This window comes from Dipodomys spectabilis, unplaced genomic scaffold, assembly GCF_019054845.1.
Source record: "Dipodomys spectabilis isolate Male_0828 unplaced genomic scaffold, ASM1905484v1 ptg000187l, whole genome shotgun sequence".
Lineage (NCBI taxonomy): Eukaryota > Metazoa > Chordata > Mammalia > Rodentia > Heteromyidae > Dipodomys > Dipodomys spectabilis.
Genome location: NW_024870864.1, coordinates 5,359,375 through 5,382,422, shown reverse-complemented (window position 1 = coordinate 5,382,422; position 23,048 = coordinate 5,359,375). Strand labels below are relative to the sequence as shown.

Below are 23,048 nucleotides of genomic sequence, written 5' to 3'. Positions count from 1 at the left end.
GGGAGGGTCAAGAGGGCCGCGGAAGTCCGAGGACCCGGGAGAAGGACAAGCCTGACGCGTGGCCTGCGAGCACCGCGGGACCTCGGGTAGCAGCGTGGGGAGCGCAGGGACGCGCGGGGCGGGCGCGGCGCGGGGGTTCGCGGCGCGCGCGCCTCGGCCTCGCCCGCGCACACGCGCCTCCCGGAGGAGAAAGAGGCGGGCGGGCGGGCGAGCGCGGAGCACCGCGGCGGCGGCGGCGGCGGCTGCAGCGGGCCCGGCCGCCGCGAGGGAGGGAGGAGGGGCGGAGGCGGAGGAGGGGCGGGCGCCGGCCGAGGAGGGGGGCGAGGCGGCGCGGCGAGCTCGCCGCTCTCTCGTGAGTGTGCCTGCGCGCGATCCGGCGAGCGGGTGAGTGCGCGGCAGCCGCTGCCCTGTGGGCCGGTGCGGACTCGGGGGCTGGGGGCTGTGGGAGCCCCGGCTCGGGGTCTCGAGGCGGGCGGGCGGTGGCTCGGGCGCGGCCGGGATGCACCTTCAGCCGGCGTCTCTCCTCGCAGCGCGCGGGCGGCCGGAGCTTCGCGGCGGCGGCGGCGGCGGCAGCAGCGGCGGCGGCGGCGGCGCTGACACCGACACCTCCCACCATGGACAGCTTCGACTTAGCCCTGCTCCAGGAATGGGACCTCGAGTCGCTGTGGTAAGTCCTCGTGCTGACCGCTCCGGGCCGGCGGGAGCTGCGCGGCGCGGCGCGGGGAGTCGCGGCGGCCCGCGCGCCCTCACCTGGGGCTGGGCGGGGGGGGGGGGGGGCGCCGGGGCAGCCGGCCTCCGTGGGGGTGGGGTGGGTCGGGGGCGCCGGGCCTGCTTCCTGCCCTCCCCCCCCCCGGCTGGATGGACGCACAGCAGCCTTTCCGTCTGTGTGTCCTCCTCTCCGGTCCCCTCCCCGCGGTGCTGCCCGCTCCAGCCCCCGGGCTGACGATCTGGGTGCCGAGGGACCAGCGCGGCTGTGGAGGGGAGAGCGAGGATTTTTGGTTTTTTAAAGGACGTATCACTAATGCCCGAGGACCGACCTCCCCCCCCCCCCCACACACCTCCTAGCCACTCTCAGCTCTCTTCCCTCCTCTTCCTTCCCTTCTCGTTGTCCCAGAGTCTCTGGCTTTGCCCCGGCGACCCCCCTGGAGTTGGGGCTGCCAAAGTGCCCTGAGAGGATGCTCCAGTCCCCTCCCTGCCTGTTCCCACCCACTCCCACCCGAGATGGAGAAGAGAAGTGAACACCCCCTAGGGCAGGGCTGGGGGGGGCAAACGTTTCTCCGTGCGGGGTTCCAGAGGCCTTGGCCCAGGCAGACACGTTTCCTAGAGGGTCACACCTCTCCACAGATGTACTCCACCTCCTCTCCACCCCTCCACCTCTGGCACCCCGAGTGTCCCTTTATGTCACGCTCACAGCTTGGGGTGCACTCTGGGTTCTATTTCTCGCTCATCTCACAGGAAGGGGCTGCTGTAGGTGAATCTAAGGTAAAAGCAGCTGAATCCCAGTTGCAGTTGCAGGTGTCTTAAAAATCCCATTGGCTACTTCAGCCTTTCTCTTCCTACCCCTCTTTTCGCTCCCTCCCCCCCCACAAACCTCTTAAACGTTTCCAACCAGTCCTATTCAGGTGGTGAAATTATTGCCTTCATATTCCTGGAGGAACTTGCGTTATGTTTAATATTTACGGGGACGAACATCTGCTAGAACAAGCATGTTAACTGCACTCTGTTCTGCCTCTGGTGATCGCATATTGTAGAACTGAGCTTTTTTTTTTAATCAGTAAAGAGTTCACATGTGTCTAAAACTGCAAGTGGTGTGCACATGAATATGCAGTGTTCAATTTGAAAACTAAATGCTTTATGATTTATGACTCATATAGATGATATGTGGACATGTGGAGATATTCGGTGATTTAGGCCTCCAGTGACTTTTATTTTCCTAAGGACAGGTGTAACCAAATAAACTAGACACAAAGCTAATACATTATCGAGCAGTTTCTTATAAAAGAGCCAGTGGTGAGTAAGTATAGCTTGCTCTGCATATTACTGGTGCCTATAAAACACACAAGGATGGGCCCTCATCTAATAAAACTTGTATATATTACATTGGAAACTTCAAAGAACCAGTGTAGAAAGAATATGGAACATGTTATTACTCTATAAAAGTTGCTAATTACTGTGTTGCTGCTCCTAGGGTTATTTCAGCCTTTCATTTACAGATACCTATTATTTTACAGGTTTACATTTAGAAATGTTGGTTTCTGGCACAAATTCAATATGTTTCCAGATAAAAATGTACTTTAAAAATGAATGACTTTTTCTTTTCTTTTCTTTTGTTGGTCCTGGAGCTTGAACTCTGGGCCTGGGTGCTGTCCCTCAGCTCTTGAGCTCAAGGCTAGTGCTCTGCCACTTGAACCACAGCACCACTTCACGTTTTCTGGTGATTAACTGGAGATAAGAGTCACGGATTTTCCTGCCCAGGCTGGCTTTGAACCATGATCCTTAGATCTCAGCTTCCTGAGTAGCTAGGATTACAGGTGTGAGCCACTGGTGCCGAGCCTGCTTTTTTATTTTATTTTTTTAGCAAAGGGAAGAGCTTACTGTTTTGGCATATTTTTATGCAGCTTGTCTCCTTGCTTGGTCAAATAGCACCCTTTCATGAGTTTTATAAGTAATTTTTTGAGATTACCAGATATATTTCTGGCGCTCTCCTTCCTACCCTGAGTTCACTGTTGAGTTACCTCTAGCACTGTTAGAGAGTGGCTGCTGATTTGGCTTGAAATTTGTATTAAAAAATTTTCATTTTTTTGGAAGAATTAAGGATTTTTTAAAAAGCTGCCATACATGGAATCAGATTTTAATCAGTGTATAAAATTTTGGCTTAAGAAAGCCTGCAGATTTTCTTGATTACAATATAAAAGAACAGTTTGCCTTTAGTATTTCTCAATCTGTAGATAAAGAATGGGCGTACATGTTTTCGGTGAATTAAAGATAAACTGAGCTCCTTCAGTGAGCATTTCTAAAATGGCCATACATTTTCTCAGTAATGGGTCAACTTTGGCTTGGTGTTTCAAACTCAATGTTAATGATTGATTTAAAAATTTAAGTTTATGGTTTATTCTTAAGCTTATAGGTGATAAAAAATAACTAATACTTAAGTATTTTCTATGTGTTTGATATTTTCATATCCATTGTTTTCTTTATTTGAATCTTATAATGATTTCAGGAGTGATAAGTGGTGGGATGAAATAAAGAATAACAATAACATGAAGAAATAAATAGAAGGTGTGTATTGTTAGATGACTGAAACTATCAAACAAATGACAGTAGACTTTTAATAACTAAAATTTATAGAGCACTTAGTATTTACTATGTGTCTTTATTATTCTTACTTTTACAAGGTGTCTATTATTTATTAATTTACTGTCATAAGTACATAGAATGTAGTAGTCCATTTGTTTGCTATAGGAACCTTACACAAAATAAATTATTAGTCCCATTTTACAGATGGAGAACCTGAGGATAGGGACATCAGAACACCTGCCCCCTGGCCATACAGCTAACAATTGGGGAGTAATATTTGAACTATAAATTAACTTCAAAGCCTACTTCTTTGAGTTTAGCTCTAGTGCATTTTCTGGAATACGGTAGAGCCTCCCAGTGTATGAAGGTGCTTTTGAAATTAATTACAAAGCAGACTTCGATGGACTGGAAGTTAAAGATCTGTTGAAATTTCAAAGAAAAAGAAGGGCAGAACCTTAAATTAAGCTACTGATTTAAAATTAAAAATCTTAAAACAAAATATCATGATTTAGGAAATTATGCCTATTAATTGTGAATTGACTTATGAAAGAAGATGTGAATTCTAAATAATAACCATCAAACAATTTCTTCTTTTAATTAATAATAGGAAGATACTTTTATTTGAAGGCAGAAGAAGTACAGCTTAATGAGTCTTACTTTAAATCCCTAACCTTTTAAAATTGGTTGATATCATTTTCCAAATTGCATTTCATTGGTTGTGACTGTGTGTAAGCCCGTTTGTTTATTCTACTGGTCACAGTATTAACTCAAATGCTAAAGATGTATAAGAAAGATAAAGCTTAGTATTATTGAGTATAATCAGTATAGACAATTGATAATTCAAGGATTACCTGCTCTATATCTTATTTTTCTGATGATCTTTTGAGTGTGAGTGTACAGGTGGATTTTCATTTCTGCCTTACATTAACATTGAAATGTGCACCCCCAATCAGCACCTCTAATTCAACTTTGAAGCCAGAGTGGATAACTTGAGATTCTGTATCCAGGTCTGGAGGTTCATTTGGTAGAGCTGAATGTCCAGAAAGTTTACTGGGCAGATGTCCAAAGGAATAGGGCCTCTGTTCAGCCTCCTTCTGCTTTCTCCTGTGGTCCATCGGCTTTGGGCCAGCTGCTAGACATATAAACCATTCTTCAGGGTCCTTAAAATAAGGACCATGGCTGTTAGCGTGCTAGCTGTTGCTTTCATTTCTTTATTTCACCAATCTTTACTGACCATATTTAAAGTATAAGACCTTTTAATGTTGCTGTAGGGGATACAAAGATGAACAAAACATGAGTTATGCATATTGTTGTTTAGTAGGGGAATGAGACAAATATATAAATAAATATGAAAGGAAGTTTCCAACAATGGAGATTCAGAAAAGGGACCATGTTTGGGAATAGAGAGGATAAAAGAGGAGAGAAAGAGGAAAAATTGAGTTTAAGGAAAAATATAAAAGTTTCCATGGAATGGCCTTTAAATAAACTTTGGAAGATTAATTGGAATTTTACAGATGGTAGAGATGAGGATATCAAAATGACATAGTTGTTTTAGGTAAAGGAAGAAGCAGAACAAAGGCTTTCTTGGTATCTCTGAAAGTTCCTTTTATTCATAGTAGAATTACTCTATATTTTAAAGATAGAGAACATTGTAATCATGAGATGGTTTCACTGAATGAGTAAAGCTTTCCAAAATCAATGTATATTTAATCATCTTAAATATGAATATATTTTAGTTATCTGGAAGAAAATCTATCATGATAAAATAATACTTTAGACCCTTTGTATCATTCACCCTGACCCCATCCACCCTGAAGCTTCACATATGTCAGAATCTATACACTTTGGTTCAGATTGGTTGAAAGAACCTATGTTTCAAATAGGATACTTTGATATTCCAATACATGGATTATTTCATATTCATCAAAATTTTTAACTCAGTATTCAGAGTATCAGCCATTGTTATAGGATAGGTACTGTGGAGACAGTGGTTTTTCAATGTTTTGTATCATGAATCAAATGTAAGAAATACATTTAACATTACAGCCTAGATCCCCTGTGTACCTAAGTATGCACAGCTGAAACAAGAGTGCCTGTAATAACACTCATTACTATGTGTGGTGCCTTTTGATATTTTCTGTACTTTTTTCCTTTTTGTATTTCCTATGTAAGAGTTGAAACCTGCAGTTTAAAACCTTGCTGCAGGGGGTGGGAGAATGTCAGAGGGAATGAGAGTGTAACTTAGGAACTTAGAAGAGAACAAACTATACATGTACATGTCAGCAGTACAAAGCTGATGCTACCTGTTGGAGGGGAGCACCAGCATATCCTGCGGAGAGAGTAAAGTATGTGTGGCCTAGTCGCATTTGAAGTGGATCCCTGAGTAGTCTTTTAGGAGGAGGAAATAAATGTGAAGACAATCCATGTATAAGGAAAACTTCAATTAGAGATTTGGGGAAAATAAAGTGATATTTGTTTGAAGATAAAATTTATTTATTAAAGCAGGAATGAGAAGGCGTGGGAATGTGTGAGTGGACTACACCCTCCACTGGGGAGGAGGACCAAGTAGAGTACTAACAGTGTAGTCTCCTTAGAGATGCTTTCCTAGAATCCACCCATGCTCTTTGGTTCTTCTTATGAAAGTTCTTTTCATCTAATCACCAGTCAATTCATGTCTAGGTAGTAGCTTTTTTCCAGGCCCCCTTGGGCTTCCAGGTCCTTGATAGTGTCAGAAAATGCTAAAAGACTCCTAATCTTGGCCATCATGTTCCCAGAGCTTCCCCTCCAAAATCTGTAGAACAAATACTTTGAATCTAACTCCAATTCCTTTTGACAGCCATCCCTTGTGGTTCATAGCTGTGCCTCAGAACACAAAGGGCAAAAGGAGAGCAGAGCACATGTGTGTTGAGCTCAGGTATCCTGCAGCTGGTTGGCTGAAAGCAGCTTTTTGCCTGCTGCCCTCAATCTCATTGGCCAAAAGGGACTCTAGTTGGCTGCAGAGGTTTTCATTGGTTGAAAAGTCTTGGCGGATGCCCAGAGCATAAGAAAGAGCTTCAGGAGATTGTGAGGTGAAATAGTTTCTGGAAAAAATGTCTATCATGAGAAGTGTGTGGGCTGTGGTGACTGTGGAGCCAGTGGCCACCATGGAGGAGTTGGAAAGGCAGTGGGAAGCCCCCATTGGTAAGTAATATGAGCTTGGAATCCTCTGTGGGGGATTTGTTAAAGACTCACTGGGAAGACTGGTTAGTTCAGGATGACAGGAAGGATGCATATTGCATGTGCTGGATGAGTTTTAACCAAACGTCTTTGGATAATGATTAAGATGGATATTATGTGTGGGAAATGATTTCTTTCCTTGTTCCAGATTATCTTTCATAAAAATGTAGGAGGGTTATAAAATATTAATAACCCATTTTGAGAGAACATCCCTATGAACCAGAATGGGTTTAATCAATGATACTTGGGATTAGCAACTTGAATGAGGCCCTTTGGCTTAATCTAGGCTAAAATAATAGTCATACTAAGAAAAAATAATTTCTCAATGTGGAATCAAGATTTTTTTAAATAAAAAAAATCAGATTTTAACTTGGAATAGTGTTGCCCATTTTGTGAATACAATCTGGGTGGCAAAAATCAAGACCATAAAAAACAATTTCAGTACCATTTAATAGTAGCCTAATGTTTCTTTGTTTTATTTCAAAGTGAAATCCATAAAAACTTATTTTCATTGTTGGCTGTTCCCTTTTGTATGGAAATTTTATTGAAGATTCTAAACTCAACTTGCTTCAACCTTGCTTTCTGTTTGCCCTGGGCAGCTCACAACTTTTCTCATTTCCTATTCTCAGTCTTGGCTTAATCACTTATAAAATGACAGCACTTATTCTGGCCTACTTCATAAGGTTCTGATGTTAAGTAATAAAAGTGTCAATTGCTTTGTGAACACCAAATGGAGTTCTTTTAAAAATGCTTTTGCTTCCCTAAAAACGTGTCTTTTTTCATAAATGAGGAAAGATACAGAAAGGCCACATAAGGTTAGGTCAGCCATCCATGTGGTACAGAGCTCTGTCTGGGGCAATAGGATATATTTGAGTAGAGATTCGTAGTTTTACTTGGTTGTGCATCATCATCCAGCAAATATGCCCTTAGTTATGGTTGTACTGCTAACATATGTAGACATATGAACCATTACATACTCTCTGATGTTTTACTGAGAATGTATTGTATTACCAACCATTATATCGAATGACCTCATTTGGCACCATGGGTCTCATTAAATTATGTCAAGCTAATCACAGTTTTGCTTCACTAGAAACAAAATTCACATTTAGATCAAAGTAAGAGGATACCACACCACCCAAGAAATGAAATGGTTTTAATCTAAGGGAACTAACACCTAAGGGTGTTAAGGGGCCCTTGGGTATTTCAAGATGTTTCACTCAGGGCTGGGGGTGGAGAGGGAAGAGAATTATTCTGGGTTGCACAGGGGCACCAGTAAGATTAGTGAGTGTGTAAATGTGTTACAGTGATATAGAGTGTGCTGTCTCAGAACCTAACAATTACCTGGTTTAGTACAAAGACATTTCTATGTAAGTAGACCAGCAGCAGTGGTCTGTCTATGGCAATCCTTCTGATTTCAAAATTCTGTGATCATTCCCCCTAGAGAGAACAGAAATCAAAGAGCGCTGAAGTCATTAATTGTATTCAGTTGGGTATTTTCCCCTCTGCAACGTCAGGAAGGATCCTTAAACTTCTTCACATAATTCCTCCCCAGAGGTTCGTTGTTAGTGGAGGTAAACAAAAAATAACTGTAATTTGGAGACCTGGCTAATGTAGCAGCTTACTTTAGAGTTATGTGCTTAACTTGATGCTGAATGTAATTTTATTTTTCCTTTGTTATGGACGGGAAATTAGTTTTCAGAAATCCCCTACAGGGATGTAATGTGAACCTGTTAGTCTTAGTTAAATTTTTCTTGTCATACTTGTGCTGTTTACCTGAGTTATGAAGTGACAGAACAAATTTTCTGTCACTGTTCATTGAAATGTTAATTAGATGCCTGACAGATACAAAAAAAACCTTCTGTAGTGCATCATCACCAATTCTGTTTTTGTTTCCAAATTGCAAAGTACAAACCTACACACACACACATTTATAGGAGATATTGAGAGTAAAAAAGAGCTGTTTTGAGAACATAGGTCACCATAGTTAACTTTCCTTCAGGAAATTACTTTAATGTGAATCCAGATAATTTTAGGATTGTCTTAAAATATATGCTCTGATGTAGTAGGACTATGGTGGAGCCATTACTCTATATTTCTAATGCCCTAGTAAGTTGAGTTTCAGAGACATAAAGTATTTCAGAGACATAAAGCATTCCTTTGAAAAAAAGTCCCTTCAGTAGACTTCATTTTTCTTTCCCCTGTTTGGGGAGATTTTTATGTAATAACATTGCAGATTTGTAAAGCTGGGAGGTTATATTTAGAGGCAGCATTTATTTTATTTTTGTAAATCTTTGTAATACAATTCTGATGAGTGAGGGGGTGGTTAATTGTATCCTAGTGGGATTACAGTCAGAAATCAACATAAAAACCTGAGTAAACACAAGTTATAATAAATAGGATAATCACTTTTTACAACATTTCTGTTCTTGTCAATCCTTTCAGGGCTGAGTCTTTCTGCTGTATCAGAAGTGAATGCTGGGCATGATAGGATATTCTTACAAACACTCCAGATTTGTGGGTAATCTCACAAAAACTCCAAGAGGGATGAAATGTCCCTATTCTTTTGCAGCTATTCTGTCTCTGGGAGAAAAGAGTACTATAGGGAATAGAAGCTAAGGGGGAGAGGGATGGTGGCAGTGGAGGTTGGAGGTGAGTATTTTACAGAATTATTGCACTGCCCAGTGGCTATGGCTACAAATTCCAACTCTCTTCATGTCCTAGTCATAATGACAGGCTCCAGGTGGAACTAAGAGTAGTTCTTAAACATTTTCCTCACTGCCCTTTCATCCCAGCATGACCAGCTATCCACTTTTCCTCCAGCCATTACAGTACTCTGATTTCTTTAGGTGGGAAGCTTTTCTGTATTTTCCGTGTCTAATTTCCAGTCTTATTTCACTAGAAAATATGTGTAATGTGACTGATGAAATATGGTGCAGTTGACTAGAATCAACTTGGATGTCCTGTAGATTGGAGGGAAGTTTGTTGGCTTTATAATGAAGGTGTGTACAGGCATGCATTTCCTTTTTCTGAGAGCTTGTAAGATTTATCAACAGGAGAACAATTGGGATTAAATAACTTCAAGTATTTATTTGGTTTGATAAAATACTGCAAGTATTTTTTGATTTGAGGAATACAAATTGGACTCTTGTGACTTTGGTCACATGTAAGCTAGATAAGGTGGAGCTTTTGTGTCATGGCACCATAGTTCCTACTTGTGCTCTTAGTGACTACCATATGGACCTGAACATCATGGTGCAGTGTGTTGTCAGACAAATTGCATTTAACTGTTCCTTCTAGCATACAGCATTATTTTCTACTAATTGAACTTCCGTTGCGTAGTGAGGAAGAGACAGAAACTTGCTTGACACAAGTCAGGCCCATAGTAAAATGAACAAGTATTTGTTATTGCTTTGGTTTGTACTATAGCCATGGAATTTATGATTTTTACACTGAAGACAACACTTTATTTGCTATCAACATATAGTCAGGTTACTGAGATAACTATAAAAAAAAAGGACTCTTAGACATACAGATTTGCTCTGTTGGGTCAAGAGATCCTTAAGAACAAGCAGCAACTAAAAATGATCAACTCTGTTCTGAACTTCAGTCTTTTTCTTGGGATTTCTACCTTGGCTGAACAGACAGCTATCAACATGGCCCCATTCACTTCTTTCCCTATCAGCCATGTCCCAGGGCTGTGAACCTGAATTGTTAAAATGGAAGGTGCTGGTGGAGCTGGAGGACTTGTACTCAGGCTGAGAGGCAAGTGCCTTTAAGCTACAGACCCTGTAGTTTATGGAAGAGAGTCTTGTGTCAGGTAGACCTTCATTGTTCCTTCCTGCAGAATCCCAGAGCTCTTTCTTGCCCTTCCCCTTCCTGGTGGGTGCTGGAAGTGAGGATTCATCTGAAGGAAGGTATCTAAGCTGTCTGTCTCCTGAAGAAATGGACTACATACAGCCTTCACAGAGATGGAATGCCCTTCTGTTCCAACTGACATCCAAATGTAATGCTCTTCTCCAGCGTGTTAATACTTGTAGTAGATCCTTTGTATTGATTGCTAGCTGTGTGACTCAAGAATGAAGATTTGGGCCTGGTCTGTGTTGCCTGGACTCAGAGTACAGCAGTTAACCATAATGCCTACCTGAGCCATCTTTGGGAGCCCAGTTCAGAGCTACATGGAGAACTGCTGAGTCCTCATCAGACCCATGCAGGAAAGGCTAGCCCAACCATGGCATGAAGATGTTCCTATTTCTTATTGTCATTGATACTTCTTTCCCATAACATGGGACAGCTTTCTTTGAGAATTAAACTTCTTTGATGACTTCCTTTAATTTTTTAAGATAGAAGTTAATTTTTTTAGAATGAACAGACTACCTTTTCGATGTAAAAGGTACTGAATTTTTCAACTCCCCTGCTACTACCACCCTATTTGAATTAAAACTCCAAAGCTTGAATTAACAAGTTCCAAGAATAGAGATTAAATATTTATAGTCTGAAAGGAAGTATGGCAATTTGATTTCAATATTTGGGCAGTTAGTAACATAAATTAAATTAATTCTATTCTCTCCCTTAATCTTATCTTTTAGTAGGCAGAAAGCAATATTTTATAAACCTATTATATACAATAACCTGACACAATATGGAGACTGTATAAGGGGCTTTGGGATGCTCATTACAACTCTTCCTCTGAATTTCCAGATTTCTAGGTTGAGATGAACACCTATTTATTGAGCCAGACACAGAATTGTGAACATATCACATTTCCAGCCATGATGTGTTTGTACTTTAGCCTGGATAGATTATTTCAAATAGTTTTTTTTTCCTTCTTAAAGTCTTGCGGAATAGATAAAAGGGTACCACACCTAGCTTCAGTTTTAAGGGGAGATTTCCTAAGGGAAGTGGCTACTGACTTGATTCTTGAAGGATGAACTGGAGTTAGTCAGACTGGGAGAAGAGGGAATGTGGCATGTGCAGTGATATAAGTAAAAGCAAAGGGGAAAAGCAGAAAAGTCATGAGCAGTAGCAGTACCTATACCAGTGAGTTGTAGGTCAGCAGTATCAAAGGAGGGAGTGGCAGGACTGGAGGCTGGAATTGAAGTGGTAACCCATCCTTGAAGGTACAAGAGTAATGGGAGGTGGGAAAGTATAGCTATGTTCTCTCTTGAGGGAAAGCTGATGAAAGAAAGTCTCAGGAAAGAGAGTGTGGCCAGTCCCAGAGTAAAAGAAAGAACATGAGAGTACATGTAGGTACTATAGATGTGAATGAATCTCTTTCATTGTCTGGCTGCCTACTTCTCAATATCTCTGAGGAATGGAAGATTCAGAAAATGAAACCACAGAAAGAAGAGGTTTAACTCTTGGATTGCAAAAGGAGTCTGAAAGGTGCTTTATAGTTATTTTTGAGAAAATGGCTTAATGAAAAGTCTGCATAAGCCACTTTAGCATAAATCTGTTACACTTTCTGTAATATAATTACGGTGTTTAGAAAGTTTTGCTTCAAGTTACTAGGTGAGGTTACATCACCAGGAACAATTAGTGAACTTGTCTAATTGTGGAATCTTAAATTAATTAAAAAAATTGTTTTCAAATACAAAAGACTTACAGTTAAGAGCTTTGGGATGTTGTACTAATACTCAATGGCAGGATCTCCATGGAAAGGATAGTAGGCTGAATCTGCAGTGTGGTTTTGAGGTTTTTATATGTAGGGAAGATTACTCAGTTCTTTACATTTCATTTGCCTTATATCCTGTGAGATAGGTTCTACTCTTCTCTGTTTTTTTTTTTTTTTTTTGGGTCCGGTCGTGGGGCCTGAACTCTGGGCCTGCGCGCTGTCCCTCAGCTCTTCAGCTCAAGGTTAGCGCTCTACCACTTGAGCCACAGCACCACTTCCGGCTTTTTTTCTTTTTGCTTATGTGGTGCTGAGGAATCGAACCCAGGGCCTCGAGCATGCAAGGCAAGCGCTCTACCACTGAGCCACCTTCCCAGCCCCTCTTCTCTGTTTTATAGGAAGGAAACAAAGTCACAAGGTTTCTCAGCTGGGATGACAGGTTTGGGATTTTCACTCAGGAAGTTTGGTCCCAGAGTCCTTACATATAATTACTATCCTGTAATGCACCTCTCTCTCTCTGTGTCAGTCATGGGTCTTAAACTCGGGTCCTAGGCTCCTAGGCACTGTCCCTCAGCACTTTAGCTCAAGGTGAGCGTTCTACCACTTGAGCCATAGCACCACTTCCGGTTTTCTGGTGGTTCATTGGAGATAAGAATCTCATGGACTTGTCCTCCCGGGTTGTCTTTGAATCATGATCCTCAGATCTCATCCTCCTGGGTAGCTAGGATTACAGGAATGAGCCTCTGGAGCCTGGCTTAATGCATATCTCTTAAGGACAACATGTGGGTTCTGAGGGCCCATTCACCCTGCAACTATATATATGTAAGATATGTACATGTATATATAACTATGTATAAAACCACATGTTTTATATAAATGTACCACATATTCTACTTCACATATATTTTACGTGCATATATTTACATATACACATACATTGTCCAGGAAGCTTATATATAAAAACATCTTGGCATTTATTTTGAATTTTTAAACTGATTAATGTAGTAAGCTATGTATGAGTATTATATATTTTAGACTAGTAGGATTCTAATTAAGCTTTTCTGTGTGTGAATTATCTGTAATTCACTAGTATTTCAGGTTATACATTTTTTTGCCTCTTTTTTTCCCTTATAGAACTGGGGATTGAATCCAGGGCTTCTTGTCTGCTAGGCAAGCATTGCACTACTTGGGCTATATACTCAGCCTTTTGCCATTATTTAACTTAGATAAAAAACATACTGTCTCTATATGTTTTCCCTTATTTGTTTACTTATAAAACCACTAATATGACAAACTTTATGGATGAAGGAAATGGTAACAACTTTGCCACAGCTGATCATATCTACCATAATATCAAAATGTAACTTTATTAATAACAACAATGATGGCACAACCATAAGATGGGTAAAATTTCTTCATCAGAATCATCTGAAATCATATGTAAAGTGGGTTTAAAAAATGTAATCTTGCTGTAGACCTGATTTCTATATAAAAGTGTTGCTTTGGTAACAAGGAAAGAATAAACGGCTTAATTTATGCCATAAGATTGGGTAAAGTAAAATTAATAGATTCTTGGCTTAAGGGACTCTGAAATATTGAGACAGATGACAAAAATAACTGTAAATTTCTTCCTTAAGCCTCTTTGAGAATAAGACAAGTTAAATTACAGGGATAGTTAAAAAAGCCACTTGGCAGGGACATGCCAGGTGATGGCTATGGCTTCTTAACTGTCTAATCCTCCGTTTCCATATGTATCAGTGTAAATAATACCGTCACTGTATTGTTAGGAGTGTTGAAATAATATTCATAAATAATGAAGCACATAGTAACTCCTCAAGAATCATAAGTTTACTATTAAGTCTTCTTTCAGGTAATATGGTTGTTTTTAATGTTCTTTTGGCTATCTTGGGCTTTGAAGTCTGGGCTTTCTGCTGGCTAAGTAAATACTCTATCACTTGAGCCATTCCCCCAACCCTTTTATGCTTTAAATTTGGGGTAGAATCTTTAAATTTTGGCCCTGGACTAGCCTTACACCTCATGGTTTTCTTATAGCTGGCATTATAGACATGCCCCTCTTGGCCAGCATTTGCTGTTATTTGTTTTCTTGATGATAGCCATTCTGACTAGGGTGAGATGGAATCTTAATGTAGCTTTGATTTGCCTTTCCCTGATGGTTAAGGCTGTTTTAAATAGCAATTGTACTTAATGGCTACATTCATTCTGTTGCTTAATGATATTTAGAAACATTTATGTGAGTCATTGTCTCATTGTTTATTTTTTTTAACTGACAACTTTTTTTGAAGATTGAAAAGTATGCTTATGTTTATTAGTGGGAAATGGTCTGATATTTTCTTCCACTGAATGCAGAAGGTTTTACTTAGGATTAAAAAAATTTTTTTTATTGTGAAAATACCTTACTGAGGGTTTACAATTACATGAGCAAGATAATGAGTACATTTCTTATCAAGCATTGTTGCCTCCTCCTTTGTTTCCCTTTCCCATCCCCCCTCCTTCCCACCAGCCCTGCCAAAGTTGTAAAGTTCGTTTTTCAACATAATGTCTTGTACATCTCATTGTTTCAATGGGTCCACCTGTATCCCTGTTTAAACAGTTTGTTTTTTCCTTAAGATTTTATAATGCTTCTCAGTCAAGTTGTATAAACACCACGCAAATCTCAAGGTTTACAAGGACAGGTATGGTTCTTGCTCATTCTCTGTGGAGATCGGCTCTCCTCTATTGTCTTCTTTACTCCTGGGCCCAGCTGCCAAAGTGCACTTATTTTTGGAACATGCTTTCCCTTTGGTGGTGGGGAAAAGTAGCTTCTGTGGGCTGTGGCATATGACAGTTAGCTTCCATTTCATTGGTCTAATAAGTCCTACAGACAATCCTCCTTCAACCTAGCAATGCTGTAGGTCTTAAGACAAATACCTAGCAGGGATCATGTCCTCCTAAGAAGAAAAGTCAGAAATTGGTTATTTAGTTACTTATGACATCATTCAGAATCTTTTATTTTTCTTTTCACTATCATTTTAAATTAAAACTATATGGTCCCCCAAAGGGCTTACAGAACTGTCTGATAGAGAGTTCTTTTATATTGTAATAGATCTTTGCCTTTTGGTCTGTGATTTTCTTTTTCTGGAATTTATCACTTCTTTGGGATTTTCATGGTGAGGATTGATGAGAAAAGCTGGAAAAATCTTCCTATCAAAAAACAAACAAACAGATTTTCCTCATGACAGGTGTGAAATATTAGGGAAATCTTTTTTGAGAATATATGTTTATTTAGTAATTCATTTATAAAATCTTGCCTTTATCTTGTAGAGATGAATACTGTGTATTCAGTTAATATGACCTGATTCTTAATGAACTTATTTTGTTTATTATAGTCAAAAATCAAATACTGGATGTAGAGTAAAATGCATACATAAAAGTGAAAGGAGTAAACTGATTTATAGATGAAAATGTTTCTATTGCTTTAATCCAATCTTTGTTTGATAAGACTGGTTTTGAGTTAAAAAACAACTGTGTGAGGAAAAAATAAAGCTGTGTGTGCTTACAAATAAGCAAGGAATGATGGTTGACCACCTATGGGAATGAATGAGTGAAATGTTTGCTCTCGTCTTGAGATACAGGGAATGAAGGAAATTTCCTGGTCTTTAGCAAGAACTCTCATCATTAGTCTTATTTTGTGTTTTCTAAATTTTAAGCCCGGCAGGGTCTGTGTTTAAGTCCGTGGGAAAGAAGTAAATGTAATGCTTTTGTAAAGGTAAGACAATTTTCCTTTCTCTGTATGGCTTATATTACCTAAGAAGTATGCTCAATTTATTGGGATAAGATACCATTTCCGTGTTAATTTCAATGTAATTGAGGAAGGAAGGAGTCCATACCAGTACTGTGAAGTACTTAATGGTGTTTAAAATCTCTGGGAGACTGGGACAAAGTAAAAACACAAACTAAATAATTGAAAATATAGTTATTGCTTTCTACTTTATATGAGCATCAAGATGCAATATTTTGAACTGATTTAGATTGCTGTAAAGTACTTTGAAGAAAACCCATTAGAGAGAATTAAGCTTGAACAGATTAGCTGTTCTGTAATAGGCCCAGCAGAATATCTGTGTTGCTTCAAAATCTTTTCTAATTCCCATCATTTAACTTTGGCTGTATAAACAAAAGGTTCTTTACCTCCATATTTTCTAGAACTATGCACATGCCAGCAAATATTTCTCTTAAGCAAATAGACACTTTAAAAAGGTAAATTCTGAATTTTGTATTTCTATGTCTTAGGTTGAAATGAATGGAATTAAAAGAATATTTTTTTCCATTGGTATTTTTTTTATTGTTAAAGTGATGTATGGAGAGGTTACAGTTGTATAAGTAAGGTAATAAGTACATTTCTTGTCAGACTTGGTACGCCTTCCCTCATTTTTCTCCTCCTTTACCTCCCCCAATCCCCTTGCAAGGTGTACAGATAATTTCCAACATTTTTTTGTGTGTATATTGCTGTTGTATTGGTTCCCACCTCGTCCTTTGAAAAGAACAGTTTTTTAGGTGTGCTTGGATCATGGATTGCTGATAAATTGCTGATAAATTTTACTTTATTATGTATTGTTTTCATATGGAGAATCTTATGCCTGTCCCTCACATTTAGGATCTGTGTGTGTGTGTGCATTCCTTGGGATCTCTATGTATGCCATATTATAATAAAATTGAAAATAAATATAATATATAATAAAATATAAATATACATTTATAATATAAATATAAGTAATATATAATACAAATAATATAAATATAAAATAATAAAATATAAATAAAATAAAATAAAAATAGTTTTGCTTCTTTCTAATCTAGTCGCCTTGTTTTTCTTTTTTCTTTTTTTTTGTCAGTTGTGGGGCTTGAACTCTGTCTGGGCTTAGTTGATTTCAGAGCATCACACAGTAATCTTGTTTTCTGACCTGCAACCAGATACCTTAAATGGAATTCCTTTTAAATGATCAAATTAGGTAACATCCAAATGTAACAGTTACACATGGCAATTAATTCCCAAAGTGTAATTTACTATAACATAGCCTAAGAACTTGGGAACAACTAGTCAGAGGAAGTTAAAGCAGATTTAAGGAAGTGGAAAAACCTTCCATGCTCTTGGATTGGGAGGAGTAACAACATGAAAATGGCAATACTGCTCAAAGCTATTTATAAATTCAGTGCAATATTCATCAAAATCCCACTATCTTTCAATGATATAGAAGAACTAATCCAAAAATTCATATGGAATAATAGAAGACCCCATATAGCAAAAATGATACTTAGCAGGAAGAACAGTGCTGGAGGAATATCAATACCAAACTTCAAACTCTATTACGAAGATGTAGTTACAACAACTTGGTCCTGGCACATGAAAAGGCCTGAGGACCATTGGAATAGAACTGAAGACCCAGAATGACCTATAGCCATCTAATCTTTGATAAAGAGACCAAAACACAGGGTGGATGAAAAACAGCCTCTTTAACAAAGGGTGCTGGCAGAATTGGCTATACATGTGTAAAAAACTGAGGCTAGATCCTTAATATATCACCTTGTACCAGAATCAATTCCTAATGGATCAAACACTTCAATGTAGGACCAGATACCCCAAAAATCTTACAGAAAGGGATAGGGGAAATACTAGGGCTCCTTGGTATAGGTAGAAACTTCCTAAGATCCAGAAACACAACAAATCAAAGAAAGGCTAGATAAATGGCTAGACTCTTCAGTAGAATGTTGGATAGTAGTGGTTAGAATGGGCATCCTTGGCTCATTCTAGTCTTAGGAAGAAAGCTTCCAGTTATTCATGATTATACTATCTGTACCTATTCAGGTTAAGTTGTTCCCATCTATTTGTTGTTGTTGTTGGTTGTGGGGCTTGAACTCTGGGCCAGGGTGTTGTCCCTGAGCTCTTCAGTTCTAGTACTCTACTATTTGGGCCACTTCTGGTTTTCTGGTGGTTAATTGGAGATAACCCCAAGATAAAGATTCAATTGTTTTTTCTTTCTTGCTATTGTTTCTAACATATTTATAAGATGATTTCTTTGTTGCTTTGTATGTCCCACCCCACAGCATAACCCCTGTTTTCATTGTATTTGATGTTGGTATAATTTGGGAAGAGGAAGGGAAAAAACAAATTGTTTAAATAGGGTGGGCCCATTGCAGCAATGAGATGTACAAGACTTTATGTTGAAAAACAAACTTTACAACTTTGTGGGGTGGGGGGGGAGGGATGGGAAGGAGAAATAGGAGGAGACAACAATGCTTGATAAGAAATGTACTCATTACCTTGCCCATGTAATTGTAACCCCTCTGTATGGTATTTTCACACACACACACACAAAGTCTTACAGATGTTCTGGTCTGGTTTGAACCATGATCCTTGGATCTCAGCTTCCTAAGTAGCTAGGATTACAGGCATGAGCTACCAGCACCCGCCCCATCTCTCCAGCTCCATCTATTCTTTGTTTAGTGTTTTCATCATGATAGTACTATGTTTGGTTTTGTAAAAGGTTTCTTTGGATTTTATTGTGGATTTTGTACTTTCTTCAACTGAAATAATTTAATATGTTAGATATTTTTTATGTTGAACCAACCTCACATTTTGCAGTGTCTCCCCTTGGCCATGAGATATCTATATATCTATATTATATTATATATATAATATGTATATTTATATATAAGTTGTTGGATTCATTTTGCTAGTATTGTTAAATACGTCCTCCAGTTCTCCTCCTTCTTGCTTTTCTTCTCCTCTTTCTGGTCTTCCTCCTCCTTCCTTTTCCTCCTTCCTCCTTCCCTACCTTCTCTCTCCTCCTTTTCTTCCTCCTTTCAACTCCTTTACCATTTAAGCCATGCCACAAATCCTTTTGCTCTAGTTAATTTTTGAATATGATCTCATAGTTTTGCCTTGGGCTGGCCTGGACCACCATGATCTTCTGATGTTTGCCTCCTGAATATCTGCCACCGTACCGTAGATAATGACTTCCTTTCTTTTTTAAACACTTTTTTCCCCTATTTTTGTCTTTGATGTTAGAAGCTCATGAGTATTGGAGAGAAAAGTAGAGCATGACTTTTCCATGGAAATGTGAAGCCTTCATTTTTTATGTATTTTGAACAACTGTCCTTTAAATAATAATCTCAAAATATGCCTATTTGAGTATTCAAGTTCCTGAACTTTTATGTAATGCTTTTCTGAAGAATTTTAACTTGGCATATGCTTAAGGAATTCCTACACGTTTCCTATATGATACATTTAGATGATAAATCCTGACCTTGTATAAGTCTCTCAATTTTTTTTTACTTAGTTTCATAATCAGTAAAGAGGATTATGAGGAACAAGTAAATATGCCTGTAAGGTGTTGCATGATGGGAAGCTATAACTACTTATGTAAGTTGTGTAGATACAACTTTTAAACTCAGGATCACAAATACGAATTTCTTCAGGAATCTCGCAGAAGGAGTAAAAAGACTGAAGCAGGGGCATGTAAGCTCTGAACCTTGCTTTTTCATACATTCAGTGTTTAAAAAAAACAGAATTCAATGGACAAAACCTCTTCAACTTAACCCAGATAGTATATGTTTTTCCCCTCTACTCTTATTCAGGGGGGTCTTCAATAGAGCTTAAGATCCTGCTATCTAAGTTCAAATCCACCACTAGGGAGGTTGTTAACTTCTCTACAACCTCATTTTCTTTTTTGTAAGGTGCAGATAATGGGCAGCTTTCCTAACTACCAGGGTTGTTGTAGAGGTTTAAATGTCATAATGTATGAAAATAATTCAAACATGATGAAGTCCTATACAAATATCAGGGCTATTGTTGTTCAGCTCTGTGCGTCTTGACTTTCCAAGAAATACAGTTCCTGGTTAGAACTTAGTTGCCAGACCCTGGAAATCTATGAAGACCAGCTAGAACTGTCTCTTTTCAACAGAATAACTTTGTAATAGGTACAAGCCAATTGGAATGGACTTCTGTTGCTACCTGGGTCATCCAATACCATCCCAGTAAAAAGGCACTGTAGTCCTATTCTTGTCACTGTTAGCTGGTCGGGTATGTGAGTCCTTAAAATTCCACTAGAGCCACAGTGCCACTTCCGGTTTTTTTTAGTTGTTAATTGGAGATAAGAGTCTCACTGACTTCCTGCTGGGGCTGGCTTTGAACAGCGATCCTCAGATCTCAGCCTCCTGAGTAGCTAGATTACAGGCATGAGCTACCGGCGCCTGGTGACTTTCTGTAGTTCTTTGGGAGATAAACAGAGTCAAAACTTGCACTTTTTAAAATTTGTTAATAAGTTTTTTATTGTGAAAATACTGTACCAGAGGGGTTACAATCACATGAGCAAGGTAATGAGTACATTTCTTATCAAGCATTGTTGCCTCCTCCTTTGTTTTTCCCCTACCATCCCTTTCCTCCCATCTCCACAACTACACTCCCCCTTCTCTGCCTAAATTGTAAAGTTCAAGACGCTATGTCGAAAAACTTGTACTTTCTTAGAATCCTTGTACTTGAAATAGTTTGATTTCTCATAGTAAATCAAGTACTGACATCTTGAAGTCTCTGTAAGAGAAGACATAATCCAGCATCTGCACAATGTCTTTCAGGTAGCCTGACCACAGCCAGGTCTGTACTGGCTGTCAGTCAATAGGTCCAGGCACACCTATGAGCCACAAGTTTATTGAGCACCTATTATGTATCAAGCATGAACTGGCTTGGAAATGTAGAAAGAAATGTGGCCCCTGCTCTGAGGAAGCATAAAGTCTTGTTGTAGAGAAACCAGTATCTATGAAATAGCTGTAGAGCTGAAAAATCACAGACTGTTAGTTCTTTCTGAATGGGACTTTTGAGATCATCTTTCCAACCCACCTCCCATGTTTTAAGTAGAGTAAACTGATACCTGTAATGGAATGCTAATTTCTGTGATGCAGTCCAGGGCTACTTAAATATAGCTGTTGCCCAGAATCATTTGAAGATCAGGAGTCCCTGGGTCAGGAGCCCCACTCTTAGCTTTTCAGTTTTGGGAATGCTAATAGTCATGCCTAGTGTTTTTGGAGTTTGGAGAATATGGCAGCTCAATGAAAGAACAAGAAAGAGGCTCATGGAGGTGACGTGTCTTGTACACAGAGTGGGCTCTTTGAATCTGGGATCTTGGAGTTAGTAACTGGCATGACTAAAGCAATGAACAAAATGTTCTACATCACATAACTTTAGAACAGAGACGAGCTACAAGGGGTTTTATATATTTGCTTTGAAAATGAGGTATACATCTGTTTTTGCTCACAACATTCTGCTAGTTACTTTAATATTTCAAGAAAGTACTTAATTGCATTAAGGTAACTCTGTAATCGCAAATCCTTTGTGTTTGACTAAGCCTGGCTTTTTGGAGTTTATTATTACCATCTCCAGTGCCATCTCAAAATTGTCTTAAGACATATACTAATAATTGTATAATGGTTACTGTATTTCTTAGTGTTAAAGGAGTTGATATGCAATATACTCATATATATCTGGATAAATAGGCATGCTATTAAACTAGTGTAAACATTTCACACTATAAACTATTCTTCATTCAAAATAAATTTATTCTCTCAGACAAGTGTCATCTTCATGGAACTTTAGATATTATTGTTACATGCATTTAGGCAGTATATATGTATTGAAACCTTGATAGGAAATACGTTTATTTATAATATATTATATATTGGGATGCCAGATAGGTTCTCCTTTCCATGAAAAAATATGTCGATTTCAGATTTGAATATATTTTATATTGTGTTCATTTCACTGTCAAACTGTTAGATACAACTTTTTCTGGCCTATGAGTTGGTGGAAGATGAGAATCACAATAATGATTAAGAGCATGGACTAGCCTTTCAATCTCCTACTTTTCCTTTTACTAACTATGTAACTATGGAAAAGAATAGTAACCCATCTTATGACAATGGACTAGTTGAGGATAAAATTAATTAATATGTATAAAGTTCCTAGTATGGCTCATGTTACAAAGTATACAGTATGTGCTTGGCTATTTGTAGTTGTAGCATTTGTTGGTAATTGACTCTGGCATATGACACACACACACTCTGTGGTCATTGAATGTTTATTGACTAAATGGGGGACAACATCAATTTTTTTATTGTGAAAATACTGTTACAATTACATGGGCAAGATAATGAGCACATTTTTTTATCAAGCATTGTAGCCTCCTCCTTTGTTTCCCCTTCCCATCCTTCCCCTGCCCCCCCCAGTCCTCCCCACCCCCCCACATCAATTGTTGTAAAGTTTTGTTACAGTATTTATGCCTCCCTCATTTTTATTATGGCTGTGTATTAGTGATTTAGAGTAGAATAGTCTAATAGAATGAATATTTGAATAGATGACGATTCATGTGACCCATGACTCTATCTCTAGTCAGAGATAGAGCTCTGAGAAAGGAAGAATTTTATATGAAGCTACAGAATTTCATGGCTTTTACCAGGGTGTTACAACCTAAGCCAGAGCACAACCACCTGACTCCCTGGGAAGAGGAATGGCACTTTCTTTAGTGGTCCCTCACTCAGGCTTAACTAGTTCTTTGTGTCTACTCCACCTTTCCCTCCCTTCTCCCTCTTCTAATTCCTCCCCTCCATCTCTGTGCCCTTCTGTCTCATTAGGTTTATTCTTTTTTCTCTTTGCCTTGTAAATCTAGGGATTGTTAATCTGGAGGTCAGGGAACCCTTCAATCATAGTTACTTCCCTTTCTTCCTTTCACTTTTGTTTTTTTCTGAGAAAGGAACCTACAAGTTTTGATGAGATTCTAGAGGCACCCATGACCCCACTTCCCTCAGCTCTGGAAGCAGCCAGATTCCATTATGAGCAGAGGTTGGGGTGGAGCTGAGAATTGTATGCCTTTGTTAGTGT

At 39.1% G+C, this 23,048-nt stretch overlaps 1 protein-coding gene across 2 annotated transcripts in view; it reads left to right on the top strand.

Moving 5' to 3' along the window:
* The first annotated feature begins 558 nt into the window (after positions 1 to 558).
* Positions 559 to 23,048, top strand: part of Aff3 (AF4/FMR2 family member 3) — a 548,149-nt gene continuing 525,659 nt past the window's right edge. For both annotated transcript variants that reach the window (XM_042695394.1, XM_042695393.1), the window contains exon 1: positions 559 to 667. In XM_042695394.1, coding sequence (XP_042551328.1) covers positions 615 to 667 — 53 coding nt within the window. In that variant the 5' untranslated portion in view covers positions 559 to 614. The remainder of the gene's footprint in view (positions 668 to 23,048) is intronic.